At 39.8% G+C, this 24956-nt stretch overlaps 1 protein-coding gene across 2 annotated transcripts; it reads right to left on the bottom strand.

Annotated features, from left to right (window-relative positions):
• Nucleotides 1-173: 173 nt before the first annotated feature.
• On the bottom strand, nucleotides 174-24956 carry ptprc (protein tyrosine phosphatase receptor type C). 2 transcript variants are annotated; one of them, XM_084067715.1, is made up of 28 exons: nucleotides 24668-24956; nucleotides 19931-19951; nucleotides 18374-18385; nucleotides 17736-18095; nucleotides 16856-17113; nucleotides 16455-16580; nucleotides 16135-16266; nucleotides 15710-15997; nucleotides 14562-14785; nucleotides 14386-14446; nucleotides 14059-14167; nucleotides 13572-13612; nucleotides 12891-13000; nucleotides 12481-12571; nucleotides 12140-12216; nucleotides 11889-11925; nucleotides 11703-11800; nucleotides 10744-10869; nucleotides 9026-9183; nucleotides 8678-8813; nucleotides 8244-8393; nucleotides 7421-7511; nucleotides 6478-6629; nucleotides 6008-6142; nucleotides 5286-5408; nucleotides 3710-3876; nucleotides 2712-2847; nucleotides 174-1822 (listed from the first exon to the last, which is right to left on the bottom strand). In XM_084067715.1, the coding sequence occupies exons 1-28, from the start codon at nucleotides 24717-24719 to the stop codon at nucleotides 1304-1306; spliced, it is 3990 nt and encodes a 1329-aa protein (XP_083923841.1). In that variant the 5' UTR covers nucleotides 24720-24956; the 3' UTR covers nucleotides 174-1303. The 2 variants fall into 2 exon arrangements, with proteins under 2 accessions (XP_083923841.1, XP_083923840.1); XM_084067714.1 differs by lacking the exons at nucleotides 18374-18385; nucleotides 19931-19951; nucleotides 24668-24956 and having other exon boundaries at nucleotides 17736-18312.

Genomic DNA, 24956 nt, shown 5'->3' on the forward strand with positions numbered 1-24956 from the left:
TTACACCATCTGTATAACAATTATTATTATTATGACTATTGTTAATGACAATAGTAGTAGTAGTCTAAAATATGCTATCCTGTACTTCATGCATGTCTGGGATCTGTATGGTGTGTCCTGTCTTTTGAGGACCTCTGGTGCTTCTTGAGTGTAAAAGTAAATCAAAATATAGCTCACAGTATTTATTTTTATTTAGCAAGAAAATATAGAATATTAATTAAAACCAGCTCAAACCAAAATCAACATACATTAAAATTACAATTCTGCAACTCTTCTCTAAAATGTTATAAAGCCATGTACGTAGTTTGTCAACAGCATGTAGTACAAAGCGATCTTGGCTCAATGTTCGCTGTCTTCATTATAAACAATATTACACATAGCTTACTTTTATTTATATTAAAAATATGATGAATGATCTAAAGCATCTCACTAAGACTAAGCAATCAGAAATATTTAAGTATGGCAAAAATAATTATTTACATCTACTCTAGTTCTAGTAAGGTCTGTCTGTTTGTTTATCTGTCTTTTGACCACATCCCAGGTCGACTGGGCACCAGAGCGGTGTGTTATGATCCAGGGTAGGTCATGGGGGACTTTCTGAAATGTTTTATACTTTTAACAATGTGGAATATCACTTTAAAAGAGAGAGAAACAATGCTAATCTACTCTGATTTCTGTGTGTACCCCAGACAGTTTTAAATTGATAAAAAAATTCCATTGATTGAATACCAAGGACCTCAATGGACACAAGACCACAAGGACTTTTTCGGACAGACCTTTTAGTCAGAAATGTTATTAACTGTACTTATGCTGTTCTGTTTTTTTTACATTTATGCCTAATAAAATATTCAATCAATCAATTCAATATTTGATATCCATCTGATCAGAACTCAGACCCCCCCACCCCCACTTAAGCCTATTCAAGTTCAAATTCTTTAACTGTCCTAATGAATGGCGAGATACAACATTACAGAAAGTATTAACATAATGGAATAACTAATAAAAAAAAAGGCCAAGTACTTTGTGCCTATTTCGCCTGTCTAATACATTCATAAAGTAATTAAACAAATAACTCAACTTTCAAAGCTCAACTTTTCTTTTTACATCCTCTAAATAGCACATACTGTACAGCAGCCTACATCTTCCTCTGTAAAAGACATGCATGACATGTACATTTCTAATCTCTCAAAAGAGTGTGCAGTCAAACAACTTTGAAAAAAAGGGTGGACATGGCCCACCCTCCCTTCATTCACTCTCTCTCTCTGTGTTTTCCCCATAGAGTTATAATACATGGGTTTTTTCATCAGACCTCCAGAGTGACAGTGGGACCATTGTTGGCCTCCTCCACTTTGACTGTACTCTCTTTCTTATCTTCATTCTCTCCCTCTACCACCAATGGGGTGCTCTCAGCTGCCTCTTTTACTGCCGCCACCTGCTGGTCAGGAGTGGTGTCACCGTTTTCTTGCTCAGCTGGTTTGATCTCTGCTGCCACCTGCTGGTCGGGACTGGTCTTGCTGTTTTCCTGCTCAGCTGGTTTGGTCTCTGCTGCCGCCTGCTGGTCGGGACTGGCCTCGCTGTTTTCCTGCTCAGCCGGTTTGGTTTCTGCTGCCGCCTGCTGGTCGGGACTGGTCTCGCTGTTTACCTGCTCAGCTGGTTTGGTCTCTGCTGCCACCTGCTGGTTGGAAGTGGTGCTGCCGTTCTCCTGCTCAACTGGCTTGGTCTCATTGATGAGCTGGACGGAGTCGGTAGCCGTTGCTGTTACTTCCCCATTTTGAAGTGGATAGGCCCTGTCTACTGCGTCATACAGAAACTGGTACTGCGCCTGTGAGGGATATAGAGAGGCTTGTACATCAATGACTGACATCTATTTAATGTAGTAAATACTAGTACCATCCTACATGATACTGATACATTACAGAAATGATGATCACCACACACAGAACCAGAGTTGAGCCTTTTAGTGATGTTTTAAATCTCTGACCACTGCTTTTTTAAGGTGTGGTGAACAGTGGTGGAAAAAATACTAAATTATTTTTACTTAAGTAAAAGTATCAATACTGCAACGTAGAAACAGTAAAGTAAAGGTCTAGTATTCAAAATGTACTTGAGTAAAAGTACAAAAGTATTGGCATCAAAATACACTTAAAGTACCAAAAGTAAAAGTACTCGTATTGCAGAATGTTATTATAAGTTAGTTATTATATATAAAATGTATCAAAATCTTTTGAAAATAGCAGATCTACAAGCTCACAATGCCTCACGATGCGATGTGTTGTGAGCTTGTAGATCGGTTATTCTTAAATAGCCAAAGTTTAAATAGGGTTGATGTATGTTTTGTAAAATAATCAAAATCTACAAAGTAACAAGTGACTAAAGTTTTAAAATAATCGTAGAGGAGTAAAAAGTACAATTCTTGTGTCTGAGGTGTAGTGGAGTAGAAGTAAAAGTATAGAAATTTGGAAATACTCCAGTAAAGTAAAAGTACCTCAAAATTATACTTAAGTACAGTACTTGAGTAAATGTAGTTGGTTTACTTTACACCACTGATCCTACAACACAGAAATGATGACCACCACACACATGCAATAAGCACACTGACACAGAACCAGAGTTGGGCCTAAAGAGTGATGTTTTACAGCTCTGACTACTGTGCTTTTGTAAGGTGTGCGTCACGTGGTGAGTGACTTTGAGCCATTTCATCTCTGTCTTACCGGGCTGCCGATCATGCCCTGCCTCTCTTTGCGCAGGGTCTTGACCACCTGGAACACGTCCACCAGCTTCTCCGTCTCAGCGCTGTCCAGAAGGATCCACAGCGCACAGAACACTCCAGAACGCCTAGAGCCGTCACTGAGGAAGACCATGCATGCATGCATTGGTATTAAAATGCACCAGAAGTAGAAAGTACTCATTGTGCAGAATGTCCCATTTCACAAGTTTTCTAATATATAAAATGTATTAAAATCTTTTGAAAATGTATAATAAATGTATAATATTTGAGATGTAGTGGAGTAGAAGTTAAAGTACTGGAAATTGGAAATGCTCCAGTGAAGTAAAAATACCTCAAAAATGTACTTGAGTACATGTACTTTACCATGACCCTTTTATTCGCGATAAAAAAAAAGCTCAGATGTCAACCGAGGGGCAAGGTGTCTCTCTGTAGTTTCTTTTCTCAGTATTGAAGAGGGAAGTGCTGCACACACTGCTTCCTATGCTGCTAAAAGCTACTGAAGAACATTTCACATAGGCCTACATAAACATGCTGCCATCCTGTCACCATCACACCTATTATATTCTGCAGTGCTGCAATGTACATTCTCTCTCAGAGGTTCTAGCTCACTGTTTCCCAAACTGTGGGTTGGGACCCATTTTTAAAGTACATTTATTTTTCGCTCCCTACATTTTGTTTTTAATTATGATTATTTCAAAAGATTTTCAAAAAATTCCAAGATTTTATTATTAAATAATTAAAGACAAATTGAAATATTTTTCAAAATAATTTCATAATTATTTTTTTTCTTTCTCCATAAATAAGAAAAGATAACCTTTAAGAAGTAGTGAAAACAGCAGATCTACAAGCGCACAACGCATCACATCGCGACACGTTGTGAGCTTGTAGTTTGTTTTCACTAGCTTAGGTCACAGGGACACATCAAATTTCTCTTTTGGGTCTCGAGCTAAAAGGTTTGAGCGCCACAGTTTTCTGGCTCACCCGCAGTGTATCACTATGGGAGTGCTCCTGTCTGCCTTGCTTTGACCATAGCCGCTGGTCTGCTTGATGTGCTTCATCATGTCCGTCAAGTCCTCTGTGTTCTCTGGCAGCTCTCTGTCCGCCCACTTCAGGAAGTGGAACTGCCTCACCGGCCGGCGCTCTTTCCTCTGTTTGAGACAGTAGTCGTGTGTTTTAGTGGGTTGAGTTTTGTTCACTCAAATGCATGGGTAGCAGTAGCTCACATTGTACAGCACACACTGACAATTATAATAAATTATAAGTAAATATAATTTATTATAATTAAATAAATTTTAAGTCACAAAGTAAATGCTAAAAAAACTAAGCTCTCAAAGTTGAGGTGTGGTGCATATACTAATAAGAACAAAATCCTAGAATCAGTAGAAAGCGTATAAGGCACTGTTGCATGCAGTGTCTGAGGATTATAGCCATAAACATCATTTATACTGCATATAGTATGACAGTGTTGGTTGCCAAAAACTAGCATTTTCTTTTTTGTGATCAAAAGATTATTCATTTTTAAATAACAAAGAACAACACAAAACAAAAAGGAAATTGAAACAAAACATGACATGACATGACAAGGTCCACACCCACATCCAGCACCCACAACACCCAGTTCAGCCACACATGCAACATTGAAAAACATTTTTGGTGAGCGACACTGTTGTGTGACAAAGTAGAAATGAGGTGTTTTAGACGTTTTATATTCTAGGCTCTTTTATTCCCTAATAACAGCTACAAAGTGCTTTGCTGTGAAGCACAAGAGATAAAAATACAACTCTAAAAATGAAAGGGTAATATAGCAATACACAATCAGAGCATCAATTAATCATTAAAAGTTGATATCACATTCAGATCAAAGCCAGCGACCGAGTATAAAGTCAAATCCTATGTGGTTATTTGTAGGCCTAGCTTCGAGATTGTACAAATTAACTACATGAACCCTAGCATCCATAGTAAAATAAAAAAAAATACTTTCGTTTTTACTTTGTGTCACGTGTATGCATATTGTTTCAATGTTGCATGTGTGGCTGAACTGTGGTGTTGTGGGTGCTGGATGTGGGTGTGGACCTTGTCTTGTCATGTCATGTCATGTTTTGTTTCAATTCCCTTTTTGTTTTGTGTTGTTCTTTGTTATTTAAAAATGAATAATCTTTTGAGCAGATCTGTAAGCATCGCTTTGTGAGTAGATCAGCTAAGATATTTGATGTAGAGGAAAAAAGAAGGAGGCCTCGCCTATGATATACCCCTGGGGGACTCCGGTCAACAAAGTATATAAGGTTTATGTTGTTTAGACTGAAGGTTGTTACACACCGGGGCGACACGGCGAAAATAGCGAATATACGCAAAATTCGGACTCGTTCCGAATAATTAAAAGACGCTTTTTCGCTTCGCTTTTTCGCTCCATGTACGGAGCCATTGACTTTATAAGGTTTTAAAAAAAAACGCATTATTCGCACGAAAAAATCGCCCCGGTGTGTAACAACCTTGAGGATTGTATTGTGTAGTTTCCTAGGTATAGCAGCCAGCTCAGTGCAGAGTGGTGCACAGTTACCTTGACGTGACGTATCTGCATTGTACGGGTGGTGTACGCTGGAGAGGTGTCTGTGGCTGTCACCTCCACCTCAATCTCCCCAAATGTTTGCTTCTCTTTTCCCCAGTATGCAGAACACGTCTCCTGTGCACATAATAAGTAGTGTATTTTAATGATGGGTACAGTATGTTTTGATCATAAATGAACACATTATTTACACGTAGACAGTGCAGACAAGTTAATAATCATAATTGTGCATCCGTAACTCTGAGAGACTTTTACTGTCCGTATCTGTTAATATGTTAATGAGGAATTTGTGCATTTATGTACTACACAAACTTTTCTAATGGTTATAGCATCATTTGACAAAGGTGCACTGTTGCACTTGGATTGTATTTGTAAGCACTTTTGCTGCCCTGTACTGTAGCACCTATAAAGAGATAGTTCACACCAAAAATAACTTTTTTTCCATCTGATATGTTTTTGTTTTTGTCGCATTCCTAAGCCAATAATTTGATGACCAGCGGACCGGTAGGCAGCGGTTCCGGTAGGAGACACAAGCAAGACTCTTTGTGTCTCCTATACTGGAACAGCTGCCGGTCATCAAATTATTGGCTTAGGAATGCGACAAAACAAACAAATGTCCATGAATTCAAGTCTCCATGGGGTGACTAATCGATAGAAAAAAAGTATTTCTTTTTTTTTTGCTTAATGTGAAGTTGCGGCGTAACATAGACACGCACCTGATCGCCCTCAGTGCAGTCGGAGAGCATGATGATAGTCTTAACTTTCTTCTGGTGAGCCATCATCCAAAAGTCACCCACAGTGTTTGGTAGGGGTCCCTGGGTCACGATGAGGCCATGGGGACACCAGTAGCCCTGCATGGAACAAGACAAACACCTCAAACACAATTTGGTTCTTTGGACATCTGTGTTTTTGAAAGACTCACTATTAATATTATCGTTGTTTTGTTTTGTATTTTTATGGTTGTGTTGTTTTGCTTTATTTTCTTTAGATAGGTGAGTGTAGAGAGGAAAAAGATGTGCAACACATGACTCCATCTGGAATCAAACCGGAGACAACCATAAACTCTGACCATATTATGGATGGTCAGAGCACTGACCATTTTAGTCCTTACATTTAAGGCTGTGCTAAAATCCTATCTAGGGACAAACGGGGGTTTAAAGGAACAGAAAGCGTTAATGTGTCATACATCGATGAGGGAGGCATTGATGTATTTGGTAGACTCGTCGTCATCTTCATCAGACGAGTCATCATATTCATCATCGTCATCATCATCACCACCGCGGTCACTGTCACGACTGATTTCTTCTTCTAACTTCACCAGCACTCGGTTGAAGTCGTCTGAAAGTCATACATGTATAATATGTAAGGAAGTGATATGTTGATAATGATCTGACAGTTGATAGCAGGAACAGAGGTGGATACTCAACAGCTGTGTACTGTATGTTCTGTTTTAGTTTTTCTTCTATAAGGCCATGCTGAAAATGTATCATATTGTGATGTCGAGCAGAAACCTTGTATCTCCATTTTTATACTTTGTCGCGCGAAACAACGTGAAAAGGTTTGCCATCGTCATGTTGGATGTGGTTAAGTCTGTCTATGGAGTTTATAAATATTTGAAAAGTATAAACAAGAGCTTGTGACTAAATAATAACTATAGTGCATCCATTGGAACACAGGTTGTTTTTCCATTTCTTGAAAAGTTACTTTTTTGGACATAAAAAAGGTTTCCACCCGACAACAACAATATACAGTATTCATGACTTTGTATTAAACATAAATGTGATGGACAGTGTAGCTGGGGTTCTTTTATTTAGAATCTCATGAGTAATTTCTGCTGTCAATCCCTAAAGCATTATACAGCAAGAGGCAATGAGCTGGAAGATGAGTTTGTTGAGAATTGATATTCATCTGTTTTTGTGATGGTTTTAGTTTTCCTGTAAGTTTCATCTATTCCTTATATTCTGTTTTCATTCTCTCTCTCCCATGCCAACTCTATGGTGATTTATATCCTTGAATTTGTGACTGAATATGCTGTTGCGGGCAGGTCTCCCTTGTAAAAAGAGATCCTTGATTTCACCAGGATTATAACATTTGATAAGTAGATCTATTTAAGTGTTTTTGACACTCACATGGTATGACAGAAGGGAAGCGGTTCTTCTTCTTGTTCTCCTCGATGATCCCTGTGTTGAAGGTCCTCCAGTTTTTGTACAGAGGGACTCTCTGAACCACAGAAGAAAGGCATTAAGACAAACTCCAATTCTTATTTCGTGTTCAAATTCACACGAAGGGGGGTTGAAATGAGGCAGGGAAAACGGAGTGCCGAGGGAAAAGAAAATTGAACGAGAGGCGCTCAAAGTAAAATAAATGATGGTGGGAAGTGAACCAGGCATCGGTGGAGGGGAGCATTACATATAATTCCACACATCACACACACCGTATATATATAAATGTGTACTGACTGGATATATCTAGCCATCTTGTAAGAATAGATGTAACATTTGTGACTGTTGCTGAAGGCTTCTTTGGTGGCCCATTGATAATGCCTAAGTGCAGATGTAGCACCTGAGGATGTGGGTCTATTTCTATATAAGGGGAGGTTGGTATACTAGTGCAAAGCCAGCCAGCATATAGTAAAAAGAGACCATATGTTATACTTTGGCTCTCCAAAAATAGCAGATATAGAAGCTCATAGCCGTGCAATGAGCTTGTAGATTTTGGGGGTCCTTGACATGAAAAGGTTTGAGAACCACTGCCCTATGGGTTCCTTGATTGGTTTCCTGTGAGATGGTACACTCTCACAGTTATTGGGGTTCTTGAAATTAAAGAGTTTGAGAACCACTGATATCCTATATTAAAATTGGTTGGTACGGGCGTATTGGTTGGATCGGCGGTGCTACATACAGTAGGTGTTGAACTCTAGTAAAGAAAAGAAGCCAATGAAAGCCTCCTGACCTGGAACTCTTCCTCCAGAAGGACTGACTCAGCGCTGGAGCTCCGGTGTTTGAGTGTTGCCAGTCTGCTGTGGAGCTCAGGCAGGACTACCTCTGTCTCTCCAAACTGGTTGTGCTCGATCAGTGCCTGGTGAATCAGTATGTATTGGGCCTGCATACAGTAAGAAAATAGAGGTAAGTAGGCGCATACAGGACGTGCAGTGTAAGAGCCGGAGTGTGCATGTACAAATTTATTTTAACCAAAATTGCAACCCTATTAATAAAGACAAAACATATTCACAAATGTAATCAGAAGCACAAGTACATAGACAGGTATCGTTGCAGACATGGCCACACTGATCCTAATACATATGCACAGACTTGCAATAGATGCATGCTTGCACAAGAACACACACAGTATAAATACATGTAGGTAGTCTAAGGTACAGTACATACCTCCACTTGAACCATGAGGCATCTCTGTCTGCGAAGTCTGACCACGTAGCCATAAATATCAACTCTCCCCTCTGACTCCAGACCCTCCATCATGGCATCAATGCCAATGTAGGTCCCTGTTCTGCCTACTCCCGCACTGCGCGCGCACACACACACAGACACAGACACACACACACACACACACACACACACACACACACACACACACACACACACACACACACACACACACACACACACACACACACACACACACACACACACACACACACACACACACACATTTATTTTCTACCCTGAATCAAAGAATCAATGAATGAATCTGACGGGCCCCATGCAGTCATTTACCTGCAGTGGATGACAATGGGTCCACTGAAGAAGTTGTTGAAGGCGTTGACCCGCCGCCTGAGTTTCAGGAGGAGGTGAGGCTCTCCTGGCACGCCGTGGTCTGGCCAGCTGATGAACTGGATGTGGGTCACCTCCCTCTCGGGGCTTCTGTCTCTCTTCTGTAAATGCACATACAGTACGTTTAGATCAACATGCATTTTTGATCTTTATTTATCTTGAACAATTTAAAAGTACAGAAGACTCCATACATCATCATCACAATTTCAAAACATTTGTTAAAGAAGGGACAGGAGGAAGCAAATGCTTATCTAGTCCGGCCCCTTTCTTACCATGACAAATAACCTATTGTAACACAATATTTAATACAAATTGATATACCATAAAATGAGTACACAGTTTACATATAATACATATAAATCGATCCTACTAAAAGTAATAAAAGATCATATAAAGTAAAGAAAATAGTCAATTAAAAAAAACATTTCATATAAAGCAAATAATCATAGTTTCAGTATAAAATGATCTGACCATAATGTAGTATAAATGACTGCTTATAACATCGCTTGAACTGTTTAACATTTCTGCAGTTTTTGATACTTATATCAAGATTATTCCAAAGATTAATACCTGATATTGAAATGCACATTTGTTTCAGTGTTGAATGAATAATTATCATCTGTTTAAAATTATGTTTGTTTCTTAAATCATATTTTCCATCACTCTCCATTACATCAACACTTGTACACAGATTAACCACTTATGCCCTGTATCCTCCACTATTCGTATGACGAATAGCGAAAAAAACAAGCTTGAGCTTGAACTATTTTAGAAAATTTGGGGAATTCTTTTGAATATTTTGGGAAACTTTCACCTGTAATGATATGCCTGACATAAGGACGCCAGATTGAATGTTAAAGTTATACAATGCAGGTCCACAAATAACGATTTTTAGCAGCCTCTGCTGGTCATTACCGTCACTGCAGGCCGTTCGTTTATTCCTCTGTTACCCAGAATTCCATTTGTTTTCATCGGAAAACGGAAGCGTTTCAAAAAGCGTTCTTTAAATTGTTTTATACGATCTGTGGATTGTTTCTCTTAGCCAGTGAAGCTTTAGTTACCGTGAGCTGTGTTTTCTTTTTCTGTAGTTTTTCGATCTTCAAATCATACAATCTCTTAAAAACAGCGTGAGTTTCCTTTTTGCTATTAGCGTGGTAGTTCCTGGCCAAACAGGAAACCGGTGCGGTAGTTCCTGGCCAAACAAGAAACCGGTGCATTTACGCTTCCGTTTTCCGGCCAGATAACGTCATTTTCGCGGGAGAGTGTCCCCCGACACCGTTCAATAGAAAATATATAAATAAAAGGCTTTCGGGGGTGAAATTCATGTAGTGGGTGTTGTGAAACATTTACCAATCACAAAAGATATAAAATTTAACTTTAGTTTTATTGAAAAAGTTACCTAGTATTACTTTAAGAAACATACACACGCACACACACACACACGCACACACGCACACGCACACACACACACACACGCACACACGCACACACGCACACACGCACACACACACACACACACACACACACACACACACACACACACACACACACACACACACACACACAATGTACTGACATCTTTGAAGTTCTCAACAAAATACACAAAACTCTATAACACTCATCTTGGTGTCTTTGGATCTTTGAGCTCAACGTAAACTCACATTAGCCAGGCTGAGACGGCGAATGATGTAATCGGGACAGTGGTCTTCTCCTTTCAACTTGACTATGAACTCCTCATAGAGCTCTGTCTCTCGCTCTGGGGACGGCCAGTACTGGGCACACTTAATCTGTGGCAGAGCACATCAACGGACCAGATTATCCATGACAGTCAATATACAATCAAGAACACTCAAAACACCAAGCATAAAGCAAGTCGGTCAACTTACACTGGAGAAAGTCAGGCTGAGGTTAAACTAGAGCGCATTTCATTCTTTAAACCTTGACACATTTCAACTAGAGAGAGAGTCTGCAAACATTCAGCCCTCAATGGCCCATCTTCTATAGCAGTGCTTCTGGTTTACAGGTTGAATTAATTTAAAACATATCAATTGATATGCTGTGTGTTCACACCTAGACCTATATCTAAATTTATAAAGACAACGCCTAATAAACATTGGCATATTCACACTGAGGTGGTAGGAAAACATATTTCTAAACAGGGAGGTGAGGTAAAGGTCAGTTGGGGTTTTCCTGGCAACTTTCAATTTTGCAATGACTGTATGCGAACGTTTATTTCCCGTATATGTGCTATCCCGTATATGCGATATGTTAATGCCAATAGTGCTGCTTAGGTTACTGGGAAGTGCAATATGTGTACACATGATATGTTTTTCGTTTATGGGGGCCTCCTTATTCTTTTCTTAATTACCTTATCCTTGTTTTTATTTATTTTAAAATGACTGTGGGACTGACTGACCTGACTTTGACCAAGGTTTTTTTTATTGTTCTTCAATGTTCAGTGCTCTTCTTTTAATACTGTTGTTGTCTGCAGAGGTACCAAACTATGTTTCGTTGTGTATGCAATGACAATAAAGCTCTTATCTTTATCTTATCTTATCTTATGTTCAGATGATGGTGTACTGAGTGATTGCCCATCAATTAAATAAAGTGTGGTTCCGACCTTATTTCCCTCTTCACAGCGTGTCACCATGACGATGATAGAAGACTGTTGCTCCCACATCATTCTCCAGAAGTCACTCACAGTCTCCTCCTTGGGTCCTATGACACACACATATTTACCATTAAATGGAAACGTGACGTTAGTGCAGTTGTTTTTCTGCATGAAGAACATGGAACAATACTTCACCTTGAGCTGCAATGTACTTCTTACTCTCCTTGAATCCCTGTAGCAAAATAAAATGTTATAAACATTGTCATAAGTTGTCATAGATGATTATAAACATTTATAACAAGTGTTATAATGCACATTATAATGCATCATAACTGTGATTATAATGCCAGATATCATGTAATATATACTATACTACAGTATATGTATACATACTTATTGTACTATGCATGCATTTAATGTATCTTTATTAATTTAAGTATTCTTACATCAATGTAGCTGGCGTTGATGTAGTCGCATCCTGGTTCTCCATTTCCTGTTGTTAGCTGAACACGGTTGTAATCATCTGAGACAAAGAAAGAAAGAAATATGCAGCCTGTCACCCGCTGAAGTTCCCTCTATGATTGTCTGTGTGCGTGTCTGTGTGCGTGTGTGTGTGTGTGTGTGTGTGTGTGTGTGTGCGTGCGTGTGCGTGTGCGCGTGCGCGTGTGCGTGTGTGTGTGTGTGTGTGTGTGTGAGAGAGCTATATGAGTGAGCTGAGCTACCTACCTCTACCTATAAAGCTAGTGAAGATGAAGCCAGTAAATGTAGGAAACTGTTGGCTACTCACATGGCAGAATGTCCACATAGCGGTTCTTGATCGCATTCGAGGTCTTCTTGGCCTCTTTTGCTGTGTTCCTGGAAAAGACTCTGGGGATGCTCTGAAAATAAAGAATGGCTTTGTGAGTGGCATCTAGAGCAACATGGAGAACATTGTACCACTATCACTGAAGATAGGCTAAAGCTCAAGTAACATGGGAGTCATGACTGGTTAATGAAAAGAGAGGTTAAGCCCTACTGGGAGATTTTATGCTACTCTGCACTGAATTCACCTTCTGTGAGCCCAGAGGCAGTGGTATAAAGTAACTAAGTACATTTACTCATGAGTAATTGCAGAATTGATACTTTTACTTGAGTAAAAAACTTGAGTACTTTTTCCACCACTGCCTGGTGGGGATGAAATACAAGCCACAAACTCACCTGAAACTCATCCAAGAACAGCCTTCCTTCATCAGCAATCTTCCTCTTGTAGGTCTCCAGCAGGAACTCTGCTGCGATTGGCTCAACGGTCCTCAGTTGGTCCTCCTCGTCTATGAAACCAACCCGGCCAGCCAATGAGTAACAAGTATTTCAAACGGGCGAAGGAAATAGCAGGAAACAAGGTGCAAGGAGTTTCTGGCTGATACAGTACATTGCATTTCAGAGATTCTGTATGCAGGGGTTGGCTGGGTCACTTTAAAAAAGGAATCTGGATTACCTGCTTAAAACTATAATCCGTACTGTAATCAATTACTACTCATGTTAATTACTTGATTACTTTCATACTTTTACAACAATTTCCAGACTTTTGAAAAGCCCTTTATGCATCACCTTACCATTATCAGTAATTATTGGACATTGGACATGTTGTTTGAGATCATTTCCTCACATCGACTGATATCAACACATTTATAAATCTTAAACAACCTGCTTCCTCAAATATTTGTGACTCCAATATCCAATTATTGTAATCCTGTTATTTGTATTACAGTATGAATGATCACCCCAATACATCATGTCCAAATACCAGACCTAATCATTACTTTGTATGTAGCTACTGGACGTAATTGCTGTGCAGGGACCTCTACTGTACAGGCAATTAGAAAACGTCTCTGTACTTACTTGATGCTGGGATAAGCTCCACACCTTCACCATTGGGGTCACTGTGGAGAAAACAGCACATTTTGAATTCACAGGACTCCCATTTTCAGAGTAAGGAATAAAATAGTGGGATTCGTTAAAGCTTACATACTGAATGAAATGAACTTTGACAGGTGGATTGCAGAATGCAATTCATTTTCAATAATAGCAACTGGCAACGTAATGATTCTGGATTCTATGATTTCAACACCCAATGTTCCATCAGGCTAAAGCTCAAGTAACATGGGAGTCAGACTGGTTGACCACTTAAACCGTCTAGTCTTAGTGAAAAGGATCTGAGTTGTAACTGTACTTGGACTGCTTTTTTCCATCTACATGAAAAAATAGCCGATCTAAAAAAAAAATAGCCGATCTACAAGCTCACAACACGTTGTGAGCTTGTAGATCGGCTATTTTTGGCAAATGTTCCACCCAGAATCGGGATGGTTGGGTATGAAAAAATGCTTACTAGGCATTCCTATGCTGCAGAATGTAGATCTTGTAGACAACAATGAGCAGGGCCAGAGATGTAAGGATGATGAGGAACACCAGGAATCCAATGAGAGCTTTGTCGTTGTCTATAAATTCACACACGAAATGGCATAAAACATGTACAAGAGGTTGTTATTCTAGACTTAATATACTTTACATATAAAGACATTTAAAAATCAGGCGTCTAAGCAGGTAGCATTAAAGCTCAAAACATTTTATGCCTTAAAATGTTTTAATGTTGCAATGTGAGACATTTCACATTATTGCATATGTAATGCATGCATATGGAAAGTGAAACACATACACCGTGTATCAGCATTCTTCGTTCTGGGGACGCCTTCATGTACTCCATTGTCAAGAAATACCTGAAAAAAGGACACCCCTTTATCTGGAACCATGCCACCTCTTGAAAGGTGAGGACGAACTGAAGCACATTAAAGTAGAACAAAGCAAGTGAAACAAAATAGGAATAATGAATACCTTCACTGTGTAGGTTGTTGTGTAGCTCAAATCCCTGAAGTCAAAAATATATTTTGGACCTTTTGTCCCTGTTTGGTCTTTGGTCTCCTCCATGTCTCCATTAGAAAGTCGCACAACAACTTTAATCTTAGGTCCCTTCCAATCCTCGTCCTTAATCTTAAACGTGACTCTAATTACATTATTTTCTGGACAGCTCAATTCCAGTTCCCCAGGCTGAGAAGGTTCTGTGAGATATGATGAAAATGAAAACATTTACAGATGGGTAAGCTAAAACTGTCTTTACATTTTCTTTTGCTTCTTTAGATGGTACTCTGTTTAACTACATTCGACTTATAATGAAACTATAATAATAACAGGTGAACGCATAATACTGTATTTGTACATTTGTATGTGTAGACTGTAGTGGGTATCTGCTGTGACTGTGCACATTGTTTCCACTGCCCCTCCAGTAACTTCTACTTTTTGCAAATTGAACAATTGATTCTCTATATAATAATAATAATATACATATTGATAATATATAATAATGTATATCGTCATTGGTTCTCAAAGTGGGGTCCGGGGACCCCCAGGGGTCCTTGGGGGGGTACCAGGAGTACTCCTTTCCCCAGTACCAGGAGTACTGGGGAAAATTACTGGGGACCCCAGTCATTTTACTGGGAGTCATCATTTTAACCACTTTAACCGTATTTAAAACTATGGCTAATCAAAAATAGCAGATATACAAGCTCACTTCATGTCACGCTGCGAGCTTGTACATCTGCTATTTTGGAAAATTTTGGAAAAATATTTGTTACATAAATCTTCTCTTCTGGGGGTCTCTGGCGCAAAACATTTTCAGATGGGGGTCCGTGGCCAAATATATATCAATTTGGGGGTCATTGGCACGAAAAAGTTTGAGAACTACTGTTGTAAGTAACACAGTTCTTTTTTGACATGCAAATTTATTGTCTATCTTTTAAAGAATTTCACCATGAAATAGCCATCTTAATGTCTTCAGCACTATGTTATACTTCGTCATATGATGATGTAGCATGCTCAAAATTAACCAATTTAAAAGCAGTGACAATACATTCACTTATAATGACATGTCCAGAAGTGCCCTGGACCTTTTTTCAGTTTTTAAACATTTATAATTGGTTACTTACTTCCTTCAAGTGTTGTTATGCTCCCCGTTACACTCCCGTGTAACACATTCTTGTAGGTGGCTTTTACTTCCCATTTATAATCAGTGTATGGCTTCAAATGCAGACATTTACATTTCTCCCCAAATGTAATGAGGTTTCCGGGTACTGTATCTTTTCCGCTGGTGCAACTGCAGGTGTATGTGAGATTCTGACTGAAGTTTTTACATTCGGGCCTGTGATTAGCTTTGAAGCTGATCACGGTGGAGTCTTCGGTTGTCTTCGGTTGTTCCATTTTAACCATTTTAACCTCTGTTGGACACAATATCACACATTCGTACAGTGGTACTGTATGTCAAGATGAGCTGAGCATTATTAATTCATAGGACTTCATGATGAGAGGGGATACAATCTCTCATTACACAAGGAAACAATGATTATTAACTCACCACAATCAATTCTGACAGTTTCAACAACTGGCTTAACGATGGTAATGTTACTGTACTTGATTGTAGCAGTACAATTGTAATATGTGTAGGCCTCCAGCTCGGACAATTTCCTGGTTTCCTGGTTATCATGATCTGAGGGACAAGAAATATGTCACAGTTAGAAGTTCTCCACTTAATGCATGTGTAAATATGAGCAGTGGCTTCAATTTGGGAAGATCGAGAACAATAATACTGTACTCATTCAGTCACTTCAAAGAAGTGCCCCTTCACGTTTTACACGTGGAACATTATTAAGAAGACTAGTCCGTTTTTTCACTTACCCTGACAAATTAAATCAATGGTGTGAGTACCATTACATTTTGTTGGTTTATTTATCCATTTTATTTCGGCAGGAAGTCCATCAGGAAGGTCCAGTTTGATTTCTCCTTTAAGAGCATCTAAGAAATCTGTTGAAAATATTAGACCACTTTATCGTATGTGATGATATTTGGACAGGAGATGTATCACTCACTATATTTTTTTATTTAGACAGGACACTGCATACTAATGAACAATATAGATCAATATAATGTAAATACACCAGATTTAGCAAAGATGCTAATTTATATCTGCAGTCTCCACAGAAACACACATGAAAACTAAAACAGGCAGACAGTGGAGTACATTACATTACACACCACCACATAATTATAAGAAACTGACTAAACCATACATACTGTACCTGCAGTGATACTTTGGTTTAGGCTGAAGGTAGAGTTTGGACAGTTTTCTGAACGAAAGGTTGTAGACAACTCTGAGCAAATGTCTTTGAAACTGGGCTTGATACAGAGCACTCTCTGATACCCCATGCTTCCGTTGCATGACTGGAGTGTGGCTGGAGTATCATTTTTGGCTTCCACACTGCTGCTCAAATCCCAATAACTCCGATAGCAAACACGTCCAGAGGAACTGCATTTGAATTGTTCAGTGTCGTTTTGTTCTGAAACACAAAAATGTTGGAGGAATATTCTTGACAATAAATACATAACATTTCATATATTTCAATTTCACGCACGCACGCACGCACGCACGCATACATATACAGTAACATCCTCAGTGTTCATATCCGTTTGTAACTCGGAGAATTAACACTTGGGATATATATCTCCACACACACAACATTATGTCCAGAACCATTACTTTTCAGGAAATGGCTAAAACACCCAATGAATCCAATGTAGTTATCATTTAGTCACAAGCTCTTATACGTTTCATTGGTTCAATATTTATAAAAAACCACAGGCAGACTCAACCACTTTCACTTTTTTGTGTGACACTGCAGTATGACGAAGTAGGGCATTCATTTATAAAAGAAAACAAAAAGTTGCAATATGGACATACAAAGTTTCTGCCCGCAACAATATGCTGTACTGCACATATTGTATATACTGTACACTGTACTGTACTGTACTTCCAATGTAACTGTGTGTGTGTGTGTGTGTGTGTGTGTGTGTGTGTGTGTGTGTGTGTGTGTGTGTGTGTGTGTGTGTGTGTGTGTGTGTGTGTGTGTGTGTGTGTGTGTGTGTATTTGTACACGAGCATGTGATGTTTTTTCAACATACCCATATAGATTGTCTTTGTAGGATCCTTTCCATGGTGATCATCACACATGACTGTTGTTCCGTTTCCATGAACAATAGTCACATTAAAACGATAGGCGGTACAAGGCTTCAGGTATTTTAAACTTGTACTGAATGGGCGGTAAGGCTGAGGTGTGGTCCGGTTACCAGGCTGAGGTGTGGTCTGGTTAACAGGCGGAGGTGTGGTCTGGTCACCAGGCTGAGGTGTGGTCTGGTTACCAGTCAGTGTTCCGGTATAGATTTTACTTTTAGAGTCAGCATCAGTCACAGTTACATCACCACTGATGTAGCTACTGATGTTGATCCTAAAGCCAAACCTCTCTGGTTGAAGTATGTATGCACCTGCCCATAAAATAGTGCACACATAGCAGTGAGAATGATTAGTCTGTAGATGAATGATAACCACCACTATTTCAACATTAGACCCATTGGTTGGTGTAGAATCTGTACGCCTTAATTTATTATGACAGGAGATAATAATAATAATAATAATAATAATAATAATAATAATAATAATACCAGTATAAAACATAAGTACACATACAGGTACATGGACATCACAGCTCATAATTCATGAACAGAAGTGGATTAAAACATTGAAAAATGAAATTGATACTCACACTGGGATGGACCTGTAATGTAGAGTACAGATACAAAATAAATATTAGAACACAAAGACAGTGTAATGCTCATTCTTATGTAATGAGTAATAAAATGCATCAGGTGGTGAGGGGACTGATGGATGCGTAATCCCCCTTAAGGGCTTGATATACTTCATTGCGCACAGTGTCGCGCGCAGGCGCCAAAAAAGCTGATCTACAAGCTCACAACGTGTCAGGCTGCGATGCGTTGTGAGCTTGTACAAATCCGGCTTTAATGTATCATGACTCTTACGTCTGTATCCCACTGTGGTAGGAGGTGGTGTTGTTGTTGTGTTGATGCGATGCATGACTGTAGATGAGGAGGTGCTTGGAGGGTCAGAGGTGGTACTGCTACCACCAGTGGCTGTGGCTGTGGAGGATTGATTGATTGAATATTGATTGATTGATTGATTGATTGATTGAATACTTTATTAACAGTTTGCAAAGACAAGCACAGGGAAGTACAGTTCAATACAAAGTCTGTTAAGAGGATTTTAAACCCAAGAAAGCACTATGGCTTGTTTCCATTGGGGTCCTTTGTACTCAATTAATCGAAAAACACATGGACATGACACTCACACTTATGACAGATGACTTTCTATTTTCTGTATGGTGCAACACTAGAACAGCACTGCAGACATTTAACCCATTTAGACAATGAAAGCCTATACGTTGTCATACCTTTAAAATACGGAAAAGCATATGTGTCATTTTAGTTGTCACGATATATGGTTGCTGTCGGGCATAAAGCTCTTATCTGCATATTCTAATTTTTTGTGCTTTTTCGTAAATTAATGCCCTACTTCATTGTACTACAGCATCACACAAAAGCATGCAAAAGTAGCAGATCTGCAAGTTCAAAACGCGGCACGAAACGTAGCGTTTTTTGAGCTTGTAGATCTGCTACTTTTGCTATTTTTTAATTTGAATCCTGAAAAGTAACAGTTTTGGACATGTGAGGTTTTATAAAACGTTTTGAAGAAAACGCAGGTTAGGATTTAGAAGGTGTTTTTAGAATCAGCCTCAGGTCTAAATGGGTTAAATGCATAGATTGACACAAATAATTCCACAAGAAGTCACCACGGTGGGGGTGAATGTTGAATACATTACCAAGGGCACTGGGTCCCTGAGTCCCTGAGGTGGGGTTTGGGGCGAGGGTTGATGAGTTGTGTGCAAGTAAGGCGCCATTTGGGCTGGTGCTTGCAAGTGAGGTGGGTGCAGGTAAGGCGCCATTTGGGCTGGTGCTTGCAAGTAAGGTGGTTGCAGGTAAGGTGGGGTTTGGACTGGTGCTTTGCAACGCATCTGCATTGTAAGATTAAAAATGGACCTCAGAACAAACATGGCAGAGCACCCGCTATATACAGTAAGATGCATGCATGAGTCATTTCACAAGCAAGTGCAGAAGGAGCCTTTCATGGCGCGCTCATGGAACACAAACCAGGCATATGTTCCTTCCTGGTCTGTGTACACATTTACAGTAGACTGATATTATACACTACAGTGTTGTTGTTTTTTATACAAAGAACTGTAACTTACCAGTTGTATTGGCGTCCGCACCTAGAATTATAAGAGAAAAACACACGTGAATCAAGTCATTACTTTCACATTCAGACATTGAATCAAGTCACGAAGCATGGTTCTGTTAAACATTACCTATGATTTTATTTATTTATTTATTAACCACAATAATGTTGGTGTCCCTCAGTGGTGGAAAAAGTACTCAAATGTTTTACTTAAGTAAAAGTATCAATACTGCAATGTAGAAGTACTAAGTTACAAGTAAAAGTCAGAAATTCAAAATTTAGTTGAGTAAAAGTACAAAAGTATTGGTATCAGGGTTAGGGTTAGGGTTAGGGTTGTACTTAAAGTACCAAAAGTAAAAGTACTAAAATGTTTGAAAATAGCAGATCTACAAGCTCACAGCGCGTCGCGATGCGACGCGTTGTGAGCTTGTAGATCGGCTATTTTCGAATAGCCTAGGTATAAAATAGGGCTGAAGTGGTTGATGTATGTTTCATAATATAAAAATGTATATCTGCAAAGTAACTAGTAACTAAAGTTTTCAAATAATTGTAGTGGAGTAAAAGTACAATATTTGCCTCAGAGATGTAGTGGAGTAGAAGTAAAAGTATTGGAAATTCGAAATACTCCAGTAAAGTAAAAGTACCTCAAAATTGTACTTAAGTACAGTACTTGAGTAAACATACTTTGTTACTTTACACCACTGTGTCCCTATTGTGGGCACGCCTATAGACGCAAATTAGGCCTATAAAACGTATACTCTGTCGCACAGCGAGATGAAAATAGCAGTTCTACAAGATGCAACATGTTGTGAGTTTGTAGATTGGCTATTTTCAACGTTTGACACGGTATCAACCAGGTCTAAGTGGTTAATCTCTTTGTGTGTGTAAAGAGCAGTAAGATGTCCACTTCCTCTCAGCTCTGTTGACGAGAGTGTCAGCGAGCTGCCAGAGGAAAGGGTGTTGACATGAGCGATGGTTTTCAGCAGAACTTCTCTATAACTTCTGTACTTTGGTGTGATATAACCTGGTTGCCATGGCAATGTGGTGGATAGCATGAGCACTCGCTATTTCAGAAGACAAACCACAGTTTCCTGTCTTGCACTGAGAGCTCTCACCAAGCATACAAAATACACTTGGTTTCAGTTTGCCCAAACCTATTTAAAGGTTTGGGTTTAAAGGTATATTTTATTTTAGGAGAAGGTAGATCATTTTGATCTGAATTCTTTAACATTTTCAAGCAAACACAGCCAGCAAGAGCATGACAGAGTTTCTCTCGTGAGGCCTTTTGTAGAACTGAGAATTGTAGAACTGGAAGGAACTAACACACTGAAAGTGTGTTTTGTGTTGTACGGTGTACTCCGAGTTAAGGCCAAGTTTAACTTTATAGTATATTAAACATATCTGCTATTCTTTTAGATTTTTGAAAAATCCAAAGTTTGAGAACTACTGATTTAGAAGGCATTCGTAGAATCGGCCTCAGGTCTTAATGGGTTAATATAGGAGAATAAAGTAAGGCTGATGATGAGTGACAGTGAGAATGGCTGGTGAAGCAACGAGAGCCAGGATGTGGTTTTTGCCCTTGCTTGCATAGAGGAAGATAGATGCTCTCTGCAAATCTCATTGCCCTCCTAGCGTATACTGTACTGTAGATGGCTGTTTGGGTTAATGAGGGACGGATTGAATTATTCCAGTCATAGGTTGGGACGTATCACCTGATCCCATGAATGCTCCAAAGAACAGATAAAACCTTAACTCGAAACAGTAATTTACATTTACATTGTCTCGTTTCTATTTCATACGTTTTGAAACGTACTGTATCTTTCTTTTTTGTATGGTTTAGGATTGTTTTATTTGCAACACACCAATCTCAACGAAAGGTGAACGGAAACAACTTCCCATAAAGACTGCTTTAGGTTCTGAATACAACAGCGGTCAGGTCATACACGTTTTCTGTTTGTAAAATGGCGGACTGATTTTAAATGGAGGCCAGGGCCAAAGCAGGGTTCATTCACGCGCCTAAATAGGAGGGTAAGACAAACATGATGTTCTCAGAATTACTGTAGGTGCTTGATCAGTCACATATGCATTAAGTTCACATTTGACAGAGCCAATAAGAGGTAGAGTAAGAGCAAACAGTGGTAAAAGTGCCTGCCCACCACCACGGAAGGTTGTGGGTTTGAATCCACCGTGGTGCATCCGGCTTTGTTGGGCGTCTAAACGAACACAATTGGCCCGTGTTCGGAGGAGGGAAGACGGGCGGGGAGGGTGATATCACTGCACGTATTCCTACAGGATGGGGCGGCACCTGTCAGCAGGGCGGGAGGAGTAGGACGGAGGCTCTACTTCCTCCCGCTGGGGGCTCCTCACTGGCAGGTGAGTCAATAGGTTAGAACAGCATTTACGACACACACATGTGTGTGGGGAGGAAGTAATTGGCATAATGACTAAATTGGGGAGAAAAGGGGGTAAAAAGCACAAAAAAGAAAAGAAAAAGAAAGAAAACATTTTTTAGAGCAAACAGACAGGTGGGCGGGTGGAGAGAAATACATGATATACTATACTATATATAATATACTGTATATATCACACGCACACACACACACACACACACACACACACACACACACACACACACACACACACACACACACACACACACACACACACACACACACACACACACACACACACACACACACACACACACACACACACACAACTGTAAGTTCTTTCAGACGTTGTTACTTCATTTTAAGCCCCAAACTTCCCCTTTATAATGAATTCTCAAGTCATTGCCTTGTGTTCCAGCTCAGCGTGTTGGGTTCAGTCTGCCCTGCCAGGCAGGAAGCTCATAGTGAGCTCAGAATGGAACACGGAAGTGGTCAAAGAGCTGTGTGACTACACTGCTTAGCTGCCGCCAGCCTCTGAATGTGAATAGCGTATAACAGCACAGTATTACAGCAGCCTAAGTGTATTCCACTGTAATATGTAGAACATCTATGTGACTTACAAATATAAACCAACTACGGGGAGTTCATGTAAAAATAATGGAACATTGACAACATCGGGAAAATATTGAGACAGCGTTTCCCTGGTGTGGCATTGTGCCATGATGATTCCCCCTTCTTGCAGACAGAGAAACAGCTACTGACCATGTTGACTTTTAGAGTGAGAGCTGACACGTTTACTGTGCCTTGATTGAGACAGGGGGGGTCATCCCTATGTTCCCCGGGTTCTATGTTCCCCCACTAAGGTTAGGGTTAGGGTTAGGTTTAGGTTAGGTCCTATGTTCCCCGCTCTCCCTAGGAAAGCGGGGAACATAGGACCCGGGGAACATAGGTACGGTCCCAGACAGGGATCACTAGCACCTTTTCATCTTGCTAGTGGTGCACTAGGAAGGTGCATGAAAAGTCATAAAAAACACATTTATTTTGAAAAACGCCATCTGGAAGACCCCCGATGAAGGGGGGCAGCCCAATAGTCCGACATACTGTAAGGTTAGGGTTGAGGTCAGGTTTAGGCATAGTTTTTGTGAGGTTAATCTTAGGGTTAGGATTAGGCATAAGTTTATGCGCGCCATAATGCGTGCCAATGGACCAATGAAAAATTGACCGCTTAGACTAATGCCACAGCACCCGATGAAGGCTGTGTGTTTTATTTTGAAAACCGACACAATTCGGCCTGTGGCCGCCACAGGCCATATATAGGCAAATATGGAGAGCCCGGTTGTGTGCAATGTAGGTGCGAGGGCCGCGTAGCGGCCCGAACCTCTAGTTTTGAAAATGGACCCGTGTGAGAAATAACTTGAGGACACACCCTGAAAGACCTCTAATTTCTTACACCGACTTACCATCCGCCGCACACACACACACACGCATGCACAAACACACACACACACACGCACAGACGCACGCACGCAAGCACGCAGACATGAACACACACACACACACACACACACACACACACACACACACACACACACACACACACACACACACACACACACACACACACACACACACACACACACATTCAGAGGGTGACAGGCTGTATTTCAATAAAGTTGTATTAAAAGCAAACTTTGTCTGAATAAAGGTTTGGGACCCAAACATGGTCACAGGCTTATCTCTGGTGGGTCTTGTCATGACAATATTTCCATGTGTCTTAGACCTGGAGCTGAATTAAAAAGTTATTCTGTGTCTCTTTTCCTATCTGCCTACTAGTCAGTACTTAAGTACCGCAATGGAATTAAGTCATGAGACACACCTTTTGCATTATCCTGAAGGATTAAATACTGTATGCAGAATTCTTTTGTATTTCAATTTGTCAAATAAACTCAATCAATCATGTTAAAGAAAGAAAAATACATTTTGTGACGTGGCTATCTTTTAACAAAAAAGAAGTAAAAAAGAAATACTCAGATACTTATGTTCTGTCTCAGACATAATAAATGTGTTTCATCACCGACCATAATATGGTCACTGTTTGTAGCATATTATGCTACAAACATAAAGTTCAAAACAAAGTGTGATTATCTTTGTTTTGAAAGAAAGTGCCTCATTGTCTTACATAAAATCATCTTTTTGGTATGGCTTCCTTCAACCTTCATGCATCAATTCACCACCATTTTACCTAAATTTCATAGACCAACCATACAGTTAAGTTAACATAGTGAAGGGGACAGCTCCACTGTCCCCTGTACTGTACTTCTAGAGCAGAAAAACCCAAAACAACCCAGTTGGTTACTCACCAGTCAACCCGTCCAGGAGCAGCAGGATTAGCAGTCCGTAGAGTCCCGCCATGTCCAGGAGTTAGGGTGTGTACCACCAAGACACCATGCGTACAAGTGGGGTTCCAAACCAAAACCAAAACCTCTATATCTTATTGGTACGATACACAGCACCAAGAGAGAAGTAAGTCTAAGTGGAGTATAAACTTCTAAATTTGTTTGAAAGCTATACGTACGTTTTCTGTCTGGCCTTATCGGTCGACACAGCTTCCTGTATCATAAACTCTAAACCTCGCTTCTGGTTTCAAAC

This window comes from Gymnoscopelus microlampas, assembly GCF_963454915.1.
Source record: "Gymnoscopelus microlampas genome assembly, chromosome: 9".
Classification (NCBI taxonomy): Eukaryota; Metazoa; Chordata; class Actinopteri; order Myctophiformes; family Myctophidae; genus Gymnoscopelus; species Gymnoscopelus microlampas.

Bases quoted from the DNA above. Each gene is read 5' to 3' on its own strand.
- ptprc (XM_084067714.1), bottom strand. From the start codon at position 18,285: ATGTTTTATACTGGTATTATTATTATTATTATTATTATTATTATTATT. The intron at 14,447-14,561 runs GTATTCATTATT...TCCTTTTTTCAG, and splicing joins CAACAACCTACACAGTGAAG to GTATTTCTTGACAATGGAGT. The intron at 14,168-14,385 runs GTATGTGTTTCA...GTGAATTTATAG, and splicing joins GAAGAATGCTGATACACGGT to ACAACGACAAAGCTCTCATT.